Genomic DNA, 16,309 nt, shown 5'->3' on the forward strand with positions numbered 1-16,309 from the left:
TGTGCAAACTAGTTGGAGCCATAGGTCTAAGTTTTTATTAGTGCCTAATTCACCCCCTCCCCCTCTTAGGCTAGAGCACCCGATCACTTTCAGAAGGCATTTCAGCCTCTCCTGTGATTGCTGGGGGCAGCTAGATACATGGAGCAAGATAAGAACAATATACAATTCGGTGCCACTGGATTTTTATTTTATTTTATTCTTTTTGCAAGGATCACTTCACTTCAATTAATTGCGTGTCAAAGGAATAGTGGCAGTACATGTTAACGTACGCGGCTTAATCGATCATCAGGGATTAGAACAAATAGGGTTCAACTGCAGCACATACAGCACACAATCTTCAAAGGTATGGTCTAATGGTCATGCCCTCTATAGCCAGCCACCCCCACATTGTCAAATATCGACAGCAATTATTGGACACGGATCTACACCAGGAGAGGAGAGGGCACGAACGCCGCCCCCTTGTTTCTTCGACTGTCCTACCCCCTAGTACAATACATGTTGACCAACCCTTCCAAGACTCTGATCAGCCAACGAAGTCATGGAACAAATGGTGGCCGCCGATCTCCTTGGTGAAATGCCGGTCTTGGCCGGCGAACGACCCCATCACGTAGGCCTCGCTCACGTCCTCGAGCCCGAAGCGGTGGGCGAGGTTGAGCGGGAGAGCGGCCGGAAGCGGCTCGGCGATGTAGGTCCGGTTGTTCTGGTGGTGAAGGCCGAGGGTGAGGGAGACACCGCCGTTGGCAGCAGCGCCGCCGACGTCGGTGCCGACGCCTTCAGCTTGCTGTGGGTGCGACAGAGCGAGGCCGGGGTGCGCGGCCAGCCCATTGTACGCGAAGCTCACCTGGCCTGCTGGCATGTCGTGGGGCATCTGGGAGAGCTCGTCTTGGATGTGCCGGGACGCCGGGGAGCTTAGGTTCCTCGCCATCATGCCACTGCTTTGCCCCCGTTGAGAGCTTGAAGGATCGGAGGGCTTCCCGCTGCTGTCCGACGAGTGCTGGGTTTGCTGCATGCCGAGCTGATTCTTGTCGTGCGATGGGTTCTTATGCTGCTGCCGCATCTCCAGGTTGTGGATTTCTTCCACCATTGGCTTCCAGAGCCTCACCCTCGCATTGATGAACCAGTTTGACACCTGTTCATGGATTCCCAAGCTTATCAGGCAAGTACTAGTGTACACAAAGTTCAGTAAGCAGTAATCTCATTTCAAGAAGATGGTGAATTTGACAATGCAATAATTTTTTGTCAGCATCGGAGACACTTTGGTAATAAACTATAATGGGGAAACTCCAGTTAATTATTAGTCCCCTAACTGCAAAAAATTGAAGACATGGTGGCTTACCTGGTTCCTTGTTAAGCCTGTTTGTTTAGCCAGCATCTGCTTGTCGCTGTCGGTTGGATACCTGAAAAAGTAGTGCCAAATATGATAATTAACATAAAAAATCATGCAAGCAAATATAGCAGTGCATATGTCATAAAATAAGCTCACAGTGATACAAAACAAACAAGTAAAATGTAAACACAAAGGTAGGAAGAATCAGGAAAGCACTAGCACCTGCGACCCAAAAGCTAAAGGATGTATCAAAGATCACAAATAATATTGCACCTAAATGCAAATAATTAGGCCAATGTGAGACTAACAAGCAAGGAATCTGGTTTCCCAAACAAAAATTAGCATCAATAGCAAGAGCACCATATAGTCACAATGCCATATTATATTCAGGTACTTGTCTAGGTTTTTATTCCATTTCTTTCCAAATTGGTAAGTGTCTACTGTAGATGAAACATGCATTTTTCAAATTGAACTAGTAGTAAATAACAAATGGCCCCATGAGGAAATCCAAAATAGAAATTATTATTTGTAGTTCAATTCATTCATAAATCAGAAGTTCAGAACCACTAAGGATGAATAAGCAACAGATGGCAATGAATCAGCAACAATGCTTGATGTGGTGGAATATAAGCTATTCACGATTGGTGATAATAAACTGATAACACCCCTAAAGATATTTCCCGGCATACTTTTTATCAGTTAAACATATGCATGGAAAGCAGTGGCCATTGTGGCCCTATCACCAGCGAAATAAGTGCATGCACATGAACATAATAGAAGCTTCCAATAAAGCAAATGAATTTTAGCCATTGGTTTGGTTGGAACTATGTAGGCATTTATCCCATATCTCGGATCTTTTCATGATTCTCTCACTAATAGGAATCATGATCATGTTGCGCAAGCCGCATATAATCATGGCATGTCATGTCCCCATATGCTACCCAATGGATAAGCACTCGAAAATTCAGCTTTGCATAATATACTCAATACTGTGCACACAGATTTAGCATGTCTTTGCAAAGATCAGTTTCATCAAAACTAAATTACTTCAAACACAACAAGATCAGAATATAACATATATAGTATATACACTTACGGATGTAAGAAGTGTTCGAACAGCCATGAGCGAAGAACGGACACAGCACGCTCTGGAAGGCCCCTTTGAGGCCTCCAAATGTTGTGCGGCTGACTAAACGCATTCCCACTGTTTCCCCTTAGGAGGCCTGAGCCACCTCCCATCAGTGCAAAGTTTGCCATATCCTCCTTGCCAATTCCATCGTGGGCGGCGACCTTACTAGTGTTGCGCAGCTGGTTAAGAATCATGCCCTTCAGACATTTGAAATGCTTTGACATTGTCCGTAGGGCCATTGAAGCAAAGGGCGCCGCATTGCTAAGCCCTGCGACGGTCTCAAACGAGGATATGACAGATTGTAGCTGCTGGTAGTACTGTTTGTACCGCCTGCAAACCTGCATGTTTAGTTGTTGTAGTTGAGTTAGAAGCCACCAAAATCTTGTACTACACTAGCAAGCGCATCCAATAAACCCAAGAAGCATGTATGTATGCCCTAATGAAGGAATCAGGATGCAATCAAATAGTTTCCCCTGGCTAAACTACAACCGTGCCATAGAATTGTTTAAATCCAAAAAACATGCTGGTAAACAGATAAACGGAATCTTTCTGCAACTTACGCTGATGCATGTCGCACCCTTTCGAAAGAAGACAAAAACTCTAGGAATCTTATCGATCCGAAATTTTGAAAACTTGTACGGGATAAATTTTTATGTTCCAATTTCATGCTCATGTACTGCTGACTTCAGAGCTATTTTTTTGTTCATATCCTCGCAGCAAGTTGCTAGAAGTATACTAGTTATCACGAGGGAAAAACAAAGAAATGATAGACGCTGCTCAGCATGAACAGTGCTAAACAATGATTTGATGCATATAATAAACAACTCATGTCACAACTCATGTCTACTATCATCAAATCACAAGCACAAGAAATAAGCTGTGCCAGCACAGTAAATAAAGATTCAAGGAGGATGTTAGCCTGCATGATGTGACCATGTTCTCGCCGAAGAAGAAATAAACTGCGACATGAAACGGTAGCAGAAGTTGAGATGAGGATCATAGCGACTGACTCACGTCTTCCATGATGGAGATGAGCCTGGTCTTCCTCCACTGCTGCTCGGCGCCGGAGACAACGACCGCCTCAGCGGCCGCGCGGTCGCCGCCATCCATGTCGTGGTCCGCGTCCCCCGCCGCGTCCATGTCGAGCGAGCCGTCGTCGTCGGAGCGCCGGTCCAGCTGCGCCGGGCGGCCTCCGACGTCGCAGATCTCCTCGAGCAGCTTCTGCGCGGGGCCCAGGAACCTGGACCGGCCGAGTACGGCCGCGTAGCCCGTGAAGGGGCCGTACGGCCCCGTGGCTACGCCGGCGGCGAGGTGCGGCCTCCGCGGCGCGTGCGGAGGAGGGTTCGAGGACGCCGAGGAGAGCGAGAGCGCGAAGTTCTGGCTCGGGATCTGGGCCCCGGCGCCGGCAGCGGGCAGCACGTGGGCGACCATCTGCGCGTGCGGCAGCGCCGGGCTGTGCGGCGAGTAGGACGACGTGGACGAGGACGCGTAGGAGTAGAAGGGCGGGGGCGCCGGCGGCCACGCGGCGGGCGCCGGCGAGTCCGCCGGGTCGGGCGGGAACCGCAGCTTCTCGCGGCGGCTGTGCTGCGGCACGTGGTAGAGCTGCCCCGCTGCCTGCCCGAGCAGCAGGTGCTGGTGGTGATCACCGCCGCCGCCGCCCCCGTACCCGCCGCCCGCCGCCGAGGACATGTCGCCCGCGCACGAGCGCCGGGGTCCGTACGTACGGCACGCGACGCGCACGCCCTGGCGGGTGAGAGCGCGCGGAGAGAGAGAGAGAGAGAGAGAGAGCACGGGCGAAGAGGGCGGCTCCGCACTTCGCGAGCGCCGGGCCGGGGGGTGCTGCCTGGAACAACTGGGACTGGGAGGGGGGGCTGCAGCTAGCAGCCGGCAGTACAGGCTGCCGCGTTGCTTGGTCCCGCGTCCCGGCCGTGGGCTTTTGTGCGTTCGGCTGGCTCTGGCGGAGGCGCTTTGCAGCAGCTGCTGGTGGTGGTGGTGGACTGACTGGGGCGTTCGGCTCCCGGGCTCTACCTCGGGCGCCTTTCTTTCCGCGGCTGTGTTTGTTCCAAAATTTATCAATCCAAACTTCACTATTTATCTATCACATCAAATTTTTTACCTCATACATGGAGCATTAAATATAGATAAATAAAAAAACTAATTGCATAGTTTTGATGTACACGACGAGATGAATTTTTTGAGCCTAGTTAGGTCGTGGTAGGACAACAATTACCACAAACAAACGAAAAATACTACAATATACTACAATGTCCGATGTAACTCTTTTTACCACTTTTTACGGATGTAAATACAGCCCGCAAAGTGCGTGGCAGAGAGGAGGGGGTGGGAGTATGAGGTGAAAAAGAGGCGCCCGCGACGGCGAGAGGGGAGAGGCAAGGACGGGAAATGGTGAGCAGTGAAAGCGAAAGGCAGAAAGGGAGTTGGTGCTTGTCTGCTCGTGTGATCTGTGGTGCGAGCAGCCTGCGAGGAGAGGCCGCGCGCGACCTAGGGGCGGGAAGGGGCGTGGTCGCGGGAGCCGGGTAACTCCGACGTCGCCAGGTACTGGACGCCGGGTTAGCCGGCAGCGGGGTGAGTTCAGGTTCTGGATAGCGTGCCTCGTTCGGCTGGCTGGCTGGCTGGATGGCTGGCTGATTTCGCGTGAGAGGAAAATACTGTTGGCTGGCTGGTTGGCTGGATGGCTGACTGATTTTGCGTGAGAGAAAAATACTGTTGTGGCTGGCTGAATCCGGCTAAATCCGCCAGCCGAACAAGGCTGTCTATGCTATACGATGGAGATGAGGGAGCTCGTACTACCTTAGCTATACAGCTTAATTTTTTGCATCCGGTACTTCAAATAAAATAATATATTTTTTGTCCACTGGTATGGTAGCCCCACGGGAAGAAGACACGGTAGGGGCCAAAAAAAGTTACTAGACAATAAATTTTTTCGAGATAGGACCTGGCATGCTTAGCTACACGTTGAAGTGTTTTGTTCTAGATGGCATCTGGATGACGTGTCCAAATATACATCGTACCTTATAATTTAGAATGCTGCTAATTTACGGCTGATTGTATTATAACTGTTCGTACGGCTGTCTCCTTTTTGTATAGAGCAAATTAGGCGGGCAATACACACTGTATATCTGCATGCATGTGAGGGATATAGAGAGAAAAGGAAAAGAACCGATGATATAACCACATTCATGCGTATATGTAAAGAAGAAAGAGAACGAATATGCATGTGCATGCACACAATCTCAAACACAGAAAAGAGTATACTTTCAAAATCGAGCAACCAGATCAATATCCAGTGACATGGTTGCACTCGTTTCAATTAGAGCTTTAAAACAAGATCTCACAACTGTATATTCTAGTATATTCCCATATCAATATCCAGTGATATGGTTGCACTCGTTTCAATTAGAACTTTAAAACAAGATCCCAGATCAATAATATTTTTGTGTGAGAAAATACTTTTAGTATATTCTAATTTGCTTATGATGACTTTCACAAAAATTGCTTATGGTATTATAAAATGTTGCTTGACTCGCTGAGCTCAATTAAGTGGATATTGGTGTTGATATTGAGAAGATAGATTGGATGGTGTCATTAGAGAATGATGGCCGACAACTGTGTTGGGTAAGTGGATGTTTATTGCATGATAAGTGATAGGCAACTTTACCACATCAATTGAGCATTTTTACTAGTTTATGTTGGTATTTTAATATTCTACGTAAGCAATTTTTGCGTCTTTAAAAAATATTGTCGAAACGTATGTAAGTGACATCTTATTTTGAAAATCTTTTTGATGGAAATAGTTGTGCAATTAAAATTAGAATTTGATGGCCGGTTCAAGAACTACAACTTTAAAAGTTTTGAAAATGCTTGCAGGTGTTGTCGTTGGAGATAAGAATCCTCTACTACGGTGTGAGACAATCAGTGTAAAGCATGTGTACCAACAAATAAAATTACGGCCAACTGTAGTTAAATCATTACCTATAATTTATACACTTGGTGCTGCTCTAAAGGGTTGTAACTACACGGCAACATACTTTGTCCGGTCATGACAGTTGACAGGATGGATATTGTTTCATGCCCAGAGGTAGAATATGCTATCAGCCATAGGAGAGAAACTAGCTAGTAACATGGAACTATATGCAAAATATAATCGGATCATTCGTACTTTGAACAATTCAATACCAAAATTGAGCCATATATATAACATTTTAGAAAGTTAACTAGAATCCAAAGAAATATTGATCTTCTGAGTTAAGCATATATATTGATAGCATGTAACACTACTAGAAAAATGCCTTAAGTCACCGGTTGCAGGTGCCCTTTGGTACCGGTTTTTTGAACCGGTACCCCGAAAGCGGTACCAAAGGCTCGGCTCGAGCCTTTGGTACCGGGTAAATTAACCGGTACCTAAGACCTCCAAAATTCATGAAAAATATTCTCTTTGGCTGGGATTTGAACTCGCGACCTCTAGCGTTGCGCGTTGCTACTTTACCATCTCAGCTACACAGTTCTTCTGATTGAGAAGGTGATGTTTTCCTTTTGAAGTAACTCATGGATGAGCCTAAGGTACCGGTTGGTAACACCAACCGGTACTTAAGGCTCGTCTAAAGGTACCGGTTGGTGTACCACCCGGTACCTATGGAGAGCCTTAGGTACCGGTTGATAATACCAACCGGTACCTAAGCCTCATTCAAAGATTTCATCCACCCCAAAAGTACCGTATAGGTACCGGCTCATCTCCATACCGATACTTTTGGGGTGGACCTAAGGCTTGTTTTCTAGTAGTGTAATGTGACCTAAAATAGCAATTATTTGCGATAAGAGGGAGAAGAAGTTTACTCGTAACTTCCTCTAATCATCAATATAGTGCGTGAGTATGGTCTATAACATAAATTTATATTGTCAATATTTGTAAAAAGAAGCTATTTTATCTGAAAAGGAAAATTGAATATTATGAAACAAAAATTAAAGCTTGTAAGGACATCAACCTTGTTCTATTAATCCATTACTTTTTAGATATTGATGGGCAAAGCTAAAATAAAATTTTTTATTTGGAACAGATGTAAATAGAATTATCTTCCTGATCAACCCTCGGACTTGAAGCAATTTAGATTGAACCATGTAAACTAGTATCACATTTTTGGTAGGTTGAGAATCTTGCTTTCCAAATAGGTTATGGAATATAATGCTACGGTTCTTCTTAGCACTTGGAGTTGATGCTATACAGGTGTCCTGTTAGCTACAGATATTTTTTTTGAAATAGCTACAGATATTTACATACGATTAATTCTCATTTTCCTTTTTGTGCCTCAAAAGCAGCTGCTATTGCTATTGCTATCTATTTTGCCCATGCTCTCCTAGTGCTCCACCGCCGCCACTGCATCAACTCCCTTTCTTTTGACATGACCCTGTTCCAATTCGATTTCTTTTATCCAGTACCCGAACTTGTCTTGTTGGCTACTACCACCATCCTAACGAAGTCCACTGGCGATAGGAAGGGATCAAAACTTCAAAATTCCAAAAGATTTATAAATCGCCTTCATGGTGTGCTAAATGTAGTTGAAAAAAATCGCATTACACAAATGAACTATAAATCGCGAGACGAATCTAATGAGCCTAATTAGGGCATGATTAGACATTAAATTGCTACAGTAAAACTACAGTAACCATATGCTGATTACAGATTAATTAAGCTCGTTAGATTTGTCTTGTAGTTTACAGACGAGTTCTATAATTAGTTTTTTGATTAGTCTATATTTAATACTTCAAATGTGAAAAGATTTATTTTTAAAATTCCAAAAGAAGGGATCTAAACACACCCCAAGTCCATTTTCTCCCAGAGACATATCTGGTGCAATCACGAAACTGGTGAAATCACCGTGCAATCCGACTAAAAAGGTCTTCAAAAAATTCTGAAAAAAATCATGAATGTACATCTCGGTATACCCCATCTACATATAAATTTCCACGATCAAATTCATCTTACACTTGCAGTTACAAAAAAGACAAATTTTCTGACAATCAGTAACGTTCAAATGCAGCCCAAATTTATCTTTTTTGTAACTGCTAGAGTAAGATGAATTTGACCATGAAATTTTATATGTAGATGAGGTAGACCGAGATGTACATTCATGATTTTTTTCAAAATTTTTTGAAAACCTTTTTAGTCGGATTGCACGGTGATTTCACCAGTTCCGTGATTGCACCAGATATGTCTCCTTTTCTCCCTCCCTCCCTCCCTCCCTCGTGCCATCATAGCAAGAAGAAGAAAAAAAGCACACACGCACCCCTCCCTCCCTCCCTCCCTAAGTTCCTGGCCATTCCTCTCCGCGTCACTCAAATCATTGTCCATTTGTCAAATCGTGAATCAGGGTCATGTCACAGAAGCTTGATGGCGCTCTTATCCTCCTCCACCTTCTCCCGGCGCGTAGATCTCTCCCCGGCATTCCCAGCAGGTCCAGGGTGATTTCCTTCCCTCGGCATCATGGAGTGTACTTTCACGAGAAACTTCGCAAATTCGTCTTTGAAATTTAAATTTATTCCAGCAGGGGAAAAGGAGCGATTTCCTCAGGTAACTAGGGTTGGAGTTCTAACTTTCTTTCTCAGGGATCAATTCGATTTTGTTGAGGGGCCAAACTGAAAGAGAAATCAATTACTAACCTCGTTACTTAGACGGACAGATCAGACGTGACGCTGCACTCGGCGGCGCGTAACACTGACCTGGCCAATCTTCCTCGTCCCGCTGTTGGTGGTGGTAGGAGGCGCACGGATCGGGATGGGGGCGCGCGTGAGCTAGCGGGCGAGGTGGCCCATTAATAATTGGACCCCCAAGTAAACAATCGGTCGCCCGTCCGGCCCTGCCTGGGTCCCGCCGGCTACGCGACGTAACATTGCACAGCCCCTGGCCCAGGGCCCGTCTCCCTCACGAGACCCTCTCCCCACCCCTCTGGGGGCCCGCGTGTCCCCTGACACGCGGGCCACCTCGATAGTACAGTACTACAGTGCCGCGGGAGGGGGGCAGGATTGTCACGTAGATTCCCCGGGATACGGGGTGCGACGCGGTATACGGTTGTCACGTCGGGAGGGGAGAGGGCGTGTCACCGTGTCAGTGTCAGTCGACCCGGTCCTCGGACGGGACGCGCGTCGCGTCCCCGTAGGCGGAAAGGCTACCGGCTATACCGGCGGGAGATACGGTCAGATACTACGCGTATGCTACTCCTCCTAGCAGTACCATGCTTTTGCTAGGGGCGTAGCTTAGCGAAGGCAGTCTGGAGGTGACGTCCCTGCTGTTTCCATTTAACGTCACGTCCATCCATCCATCACGAGAGAGAGAGAGAGACAGGGGGAGGGAGAGGGACTACTGGTACTGGACGGCCGACGGGACGAAGAAGGGGAACCGGTCCTCCGTGACCGAGCTTTTTGTTGGCACTGTAGCGCTTCCTGTGGCGCCAATGTAGCATCGCCACCGGGGAGCAGTCGCAGCGTAAGCTGGGCCGGGCCAGCGCGTACGCACGCACGTACACGCCGTCCCCCGCCGTCCCGGCGAGCGACTCCCTGGCTGGTTAGAAACAAGCAAGCAGGGCGTCGCGGCACAGTGCCGGGGCACGTGCACCGGCCGGCCACAGTGCGCCATCGCTGCTGCGCTCCCTCCCGGCCCGCCGGGCACGCATCGTACCTGTACGCTCGGTCAAGCTGCTCGCGAGCCAGAGAAGGGAGGCCACCATGCAAAGTCCCCCCTGGCCCTCTCACGTACTACGCGTCCTCGGTGGTGGACTGGTCCTCGCTCTCGCTCTCGCTCTCGCTCTCGGCTCTCGCTCGCGGCAGCCAAAGCCAGGCACCGATCCAACAGATCTGAGATCACAGTACCCGGCCGGCACGTACGCTGCTGGAGGTGGTGTTGGGTGGTTTGTCGATCGATGCGCTGTCGACCCGAGCGGTTTCTGAAGGTATTCCGTGAACGAAAACGCACCCTCCTGCTGCCCGAGCGGTAGCTCGCCGTTCCGGCGGCGCGCCCGTGCCCTCGGAGGCGACCGCCCGACCGGTCACGGACGCCGCGCCGCGCCGCGCCGCGCCGCTCTACTAGATGGCTGGCTGGTTCCGCGGCATCACTGCACGCGCAGGCCGGCAAAGCACGACCGGGCGCGCGCATTGGCCCGTGCGGCGCTGGGACGGTCGCCGTCACATCCTCATCTAGCAATCACAGGCTTCACAGGGCGCCCGGCGCTGTCGCTGATGCACGCAGCAGCGTCCGGCCGCATGCGCAGCCACAGCTAGCTGGCTGGCGGGCCGGCCGCCGGGCGGGCTCGCTGTGTCTTCCTGCCCCAGCCCCACCGCCGCCGGGCCGGCGACCATTGGCGCCTTTCTCCTGGCGATGGAGCACCCCCGCGCTGCAGCAGGGTTGGGAGAAAGGGAGAGGGCCCCCCGCCGAGTTAGTGGCGGTCAGAGACAGCAAGCAGACACTGGCACGAGGGGGGAGCCTGGGCGCCTGATCGGCCAGCGTGGCGCCGCTGCGGCGCCACCGCGCCGCGCACGCAGCACCCTTTCGCTTCGATGAGTGCCGGGGACGGACGACCAAGATCGCGCTGAGAGGAGGTGTGCGTGGAGCAGGGGGCGCCCGAGTTTCCCGTCGAGCCCCATGACGCGACCTCCGAGGCTGGCAGGCCAGGCCATGGGGGCGCACTGCCGTGTCCGTGTCTCGTTGTGCGCTTGTGCTGTGCATGAATGGGTGCAGGGTCCCGCGTGTGATCATCGGTGTACGGGCATCATCGTCTGTGCGTGTGCATGCATAATGGTTCATAATGAGGAATGGCTTCGTCGATGTGTGTGACAGTGTGAACAGGGACGCAGGCACGCATCATGCATGGAGCCTGGGACCCAAGGTTTCCTCTTGCACCTTAACGTCTGTGTATGGGAGGGGAGGAGAAAGGCGAAAGTCGGCCGGCCCCCAGGCCACAACTCCTTGATATTAAACAGGCGCCTTTGGTTTCTCACATGTGCGCTCACGACACTCCCGTACACCGGGTTCATATCGATATTCTTGACAAAGTTTGCTTTAGGAACAGGGTGTTTTATCACACCACCAAAGGCCAATGGCAGGGGTAGACCTGGGCATCCTCCGGGCCAGGTCGGGTTCGGGTCGGGCCAAAAAAGCCCGGTGTTTTTTCTAGCAGCCCGTGCCTGACCCGACCCGGTGGCCGGGCCGTAAAATTGAGCCCGCACCCGACCCGACAGCCAGTCGGGTCGGGTCGGGTTCGGGTCGGGCCGGGCCTATGTAAAATGTCGGGTTCCTTCGGGTTTTTCGGGTTTCGGGTCAAAATTTTTAGCCCGTGCCCGGCCCGTCAGTCATACCGGGTCAAAAATTTTGACCCGAACCCGCCCATCAAACTCTTCGGGTCGGGTCGGGTCTGGCTATTTTCGGGTGGGTTGGGTCGGGTCCGTCGGGTCGGGCAGCCCATGCCCAGGTCTATGCAGGGGCACACGCACACTTGATTAGAGGACAACAGTTTAGTAAAAAATTTGGTAGGCCTGACTATATTTACTCCTTCCATCTCAAATTTATTAGCCGTTTTAGATTTTCTATATATATATAGTATTTATAATGCATCTTTATATATTATATTTAGGTGGTAAAATTTATGTATCTAGAAAAGACAAAACGACTACTAATTTCGGATTGAAAGAGTAACTAAAAAAGAGTGGGAAACTTGACATGAAAAAATGGGTTCAAAGTTGCCCATAGGACGGGACCGAGCACTATTTTTAGGCCCAGTCTAGCTTTTTTTCAACCCGAGCCGACAAATGTCTATTCTAGAGAGAGAGAGAGATTATCGAAAGAACCATTTATAAATTCGACTCATGTGTTCTTATATTTTGCAAGGATACGACTATAATGGTAGTACTTACAGATTTTTTTTAATTTTTCATGGACAAGGCCGCAGGTAATGGTTTAAAGAAGAGTAAATTACACCCACCATACACCAACTTGTCAGGTGGGTACAAATTGGTCCAATAACTTATAAAATGCTCAATTTAATGCAATAACTTGATAGATGGGTGCAAATCGGTCCAACAACTTGTAAAATGCCCAATTTAATGCATTAACTTGGCAAATGGGTGCATTCACAGTCCAAACATTACACTACAATGTAACTAACGCTGATCTCAATAAAGAGTATATCCATGTTAGGACAAATTATCAAGTATTATTTGACCATTGATTTTCATGCTGCCCCCGCGTGGCAATATATTTGGCCAACATAAGAACCCTCATTGTCTAGAAATTAATGTTATGTCTTTATAGTAGTTATTTTTGTATAGTGATTTAATTTTGAATAAAACAATTTAAGTTGATATTCAATATTAAAAATTCACCCTCACTATTTTCGATATGTTTGATTACATGCACTCTTAAGCTAAAAAAGCCAATATGTTGATACAAACAATTGATACCTTTTAGGAGCTTGGTACATATATTTTAAAGCATCCAAATTCGTTAGAAAGGAAAACTGGGCTAAATAACCAGAAATAAACAAGAGGATTGTTGAATACATGAGCAAAAGCGCAGAAGAAACCTAAAGTTTCAGAGTCTCTCTTATCGACTTTAGTGTTTTAGTGATGCTAACAATATAATTCTAAAATTTGATTGAATTTGAACTAATAAAAAATTGTACATAGTTGAAAAGTAGCAATCGGATCACCATCAATAATTTCTATTTATAAAATTAAAAAATTATTGACGTTCATCTACTTTTAATATGTTGCTGGTGGTTAAATAATATATTATTTTTAATAAAACCAAAATTAATTTATTTTGATAATAAAATTATTTGCTTCCATTGTGACACAAAAATCTATGGTCAAATTATACGTTCCAACGTGAATATACTCTTTATTGTAATCTGACATTAGCAAATACATTGTTGTGTAATGTTTGAACTGTGAATGCACCAATTTACCAAGTTATTGCACCAAATTAAGCATTTTCTAAGTTGTTGGGTCAATATGCACCTAGCTTTATTGTAGTAAATCGAATAATTTATAAGTTGTTGGACCAATTTGCATCCATCAGCCAAGTTATTGTATGGTAGATGCAATTTACTCTTTAAAAAACTTGCAAGTCTCCATGCCCCTTCTATGAAAATTCCTCTATAGTCTTCGGGGAACACTTTCTATGATGAAGTTGGAAAAGGAAAAAAACACTGAATGACAGCTTTTAAGTTTTTTTATAATAATTATACTGTGTAATCTCAAAAAAAAATTATAATATTTGTGTACTCAAACGATGTGCATTGTTAATGTTGTAAGCCGTACATAGTTGGTATAGAAGAGATCAATAATGTCCAAAGCAACATAGAGCAGGCAAATATTTTGCATATTATAGCAGCCAGTAATGCAATTAAATTAGGTGAAACTGGGCACATAAATTTTAGATGCATGGTCTATTATCACAAGCTCAGTTTAGCCAAAGCAATGGATTCAATTAAATACGAAAGATGAACGATACCATTCTATCACCTATCTACTGCAAATATAAACTAAACTTCTAAACCTACATCTACATTTCTAATAAACTATGCAGAAAGACTACGGAGAAGAGAAACAGTTTGCTTTGCCTGCTTCAAGAAAACTGTCCAACGGCGGTGCATGTGGGGGCCTTCTCATGGGCCTTGTTTGGTTTGGACTAGACTAGAAAATATAGTAACTTTGACTGCTAATTACGGTGTCAAATAAAGTCAATTTGCAAAATTAACTTCAGAACTCTTGCACTAGAAATTTTGAAAAATCTAATGAGATCTTTGACCGCGTAATTAAAAGATAGTTACTGTAGTATCATTGTAGTTAATTATCAATTAATTGCTGTTATTAAATTTGTTTTCGAAAAGTTACGGGTCAGGATCATGTCATACTGGAGTTAATTCCTTGAATGCCATCAAAATTTATACCAATTCCTTCAATGCCACTGAAAATTAAGTTATCCCTTTGTTGCCATCAAAATTTAGTGTTTTATCCCTTCAATACCATTCCGTTCAATTCTTCTGTTAACATAACGGAAGCTGCTATGGACCCCACGTGTAAGTGAAAGAGAGGACTAAGGCCTTCCTTTTTACCCCCTTCTTGATTTACCATGGACCGGTCATGGTCGGCGGCCGTGGCGAGCTGCCTCCGCTGGCGGCGAGGCCGGCGGCTGGTGGCACAGTACGGTGCAGGCCCGCGGCCAACGCACTCAGGGGAGGCGGCGGCGCGTGGCGGCGCGGCCTGGGGCGGCACAGGGGCGGCCAGCAGCGGGCGATGGCTTGGCGATAGCGGCGGCACCCAAAAACGAGCGTGGAAACTACGGGAACGTGCAAGAACGAGGAGAGCATGAGCTTCACTGCATCACCTAGGGTCGATTTGAGCCATTGGACAAAAGAAACGGTGGCCGGACGATGGAGTTCCACTGTGGGCGCATCTTGAACGGTAATGGAGGCCGACGGCCGGGAAATCCTCTATTCCCAGCGAGGTGGTGGTCGGGGCTCGGGTCTGAGGGCTCGTGGAGGGAGTTAGGGAGGTAAAGGAGCTTCGAGTGTGAGGGATTTGAAATTCATAGAGGGAACTGCGCGGATTTCGCCGGCAAAGGCGAGCTGCTCGAGCTCCGTCAATGGTGGCCGCCGGCGCCGCCGTGCCAATGTCGGCGAGCTTGGAGCCCCGCGCGGCGACGAGGGCGCAGAGGATGGCCTCGCACGTGGTGCCGAGAAGCGTGCCGCCGCCGCCGCAGAACAGCAGGGTCTCGGGCATTTGGAGCGCCTTGCCGAGCCAGTCGACGACGACCATCTCGAGCTCCGTGGCGGTCGGCGAGGCGGCCCACGTGAAGGGCACGACGTTGATGCCGGCCGTGAGGGTCTCGCCCAGGGCGGCGACGGTGCTGCTGGACGCCGGGAAGTGCGCCAGCTGGCGAGGGCTCTGCCAGTGCGTCAGGCCGGGCAGGATGAGGTCGCGGACGTCCCGCAGCGCCGCGCTGAACGCGTCCAACTCCGGCCGTGACGGCGCGTCCGCGGGGAGCTGGCGGCGCAGGAAGCCGGGGGTGGACACTGGTGGGGTGCACAGGGGTAGTCGCCCATGCGGGCGTAGTAGTCGGCGATGAAGTCGAGATGACCTGGTGGGCTGGTGGCCCTGCCGGCGGAACTCGTCAGGGTCGAGGAACCTGGCGTTGTTCTGTGGCTGCGCGGTTCCCGTTTCCACAGGGAGGACGACGTCGTTCTGTGCGGCGCCAGCGCCATTGTTTTTTGTTTTGATGAAAGTCGGCGCCATTGTTTTTGGTTTTGATGAAAGCCAGTTCCGTTACGTTAACAGCAGAATTGAACGGAATGACATTGAAGGAATAAAACACTAAATTTTGATGGCAATAAAGGGATAGCTTAATTTTCAGTGGCATTAAAGAAATTGGTATAAATTTTAATGGGTTCAAAGAATTAACTCATCATACTGTCGTATCCAAGCAGCTACCCCGGCAAGTATTTCCTATTCCGGCGACGTTGCCCGCCATCATGGTTGTCGGTAACTGCACCAAGGCTTTAGTTCCTCCAAAGTTTCCAATTTTTTAGAAAAAAAATCACATCAAAATATTAAATATAACAAATGATGTATGCATGGAACATTAAATGTAGGTAAACAAAACAACTTATTTTACAGTTTGGATGTACGTTGCGAGATGAATCTTTTGAGCCTAGTTAGCCCATAATAGGATAATATTTACCATATACAAATGAAAAATTCTACAGTGCTTTTAAACTCTATTTTTCGCAAATTTTTCGTATCTAAACACAACCCCAAGCGCAAAGCACTCCTACCCTGTAAAAAAA

At 47.8% G+C, this 16,309-nt stretch overlaps 1 protein-coding gene and 1 pseudogene across 1 annotated transcript; both read right to left on the reverse strand.

Annotated features, from left to right (window-relative positions):
* Positions 1-215: 215 nt before the first annotated feature.
* LOC120698490 (BEL1-like homeodomain protein 9) lies at positions 216-4,462 on the reverse strand. The gene is made up of 4 exons (XM_039982118.1): positions 3,471-4,462; positions 2,424-2,794; positions 1,337-1,397; positions 216-1,129 (listed from the first exon to the last, which is right to left on the reverse strand). Exons 1-4 carry the CDS (start codon positions 4,143-4,145, stop codon positions 524-526), a joined length of 1,713 nt encoding a protein of 570 aa, XP_039838052.1. The 5' UTR covers positions 4,146-4,462; the 3' UTR covers positions 216-523.
* A 10,384-nt stretch (positions 4,463-14,846) lies between these two features.
* On the reverse strand, positions 14,847-15,758 carry LOC120700740 (annotated as a pseudogene).
* Between the last annotated feature and the right edge of the window lie 551 nt (positions 15,759-16,309).

This window comes from Panicum virgatum, chromosome 3K (genome assembly GCF_016808335.1).
Source record: "Panicum virgatum strain AP13 chromosome 3K, P.virgatum_v5, whole genome shotgun sequence".
Lineage (NCBI taxonomy): Eukaryota > Viridiplantae > Streptophyta > Magnoliopsida > Poales > Poaceae > Panicum > Panicum virgatum.

What these genes read in the sequence shown, in the direction of transcription:
- LOC120698490 (XM_039982118.1), bottom strand. Translation starts at nt 4,145, where the DNA reads ATGTCCTCGGCGGCGGGCGGCGGGTACGGGGGCGGCGGCGGCGGTGAT. An exon ending in TTCGAACACTTCTTACATCC is followed by an intron (nt 1,398 to 2,423) that starts GTAAGTGTATAT and finishes CTACTTTTTCAG; the next exon opens with GTATCCAACCGACAGCGACA. An exon ending in CAGGCTTAACAAGGAACCAG is followed by an intron (nt 1,130 to 1,336) that starts GTAAGCCACCAT and finishes ATCCATGAACAG; the next exon opens with GTGTCAAACTGGTTCATCAA.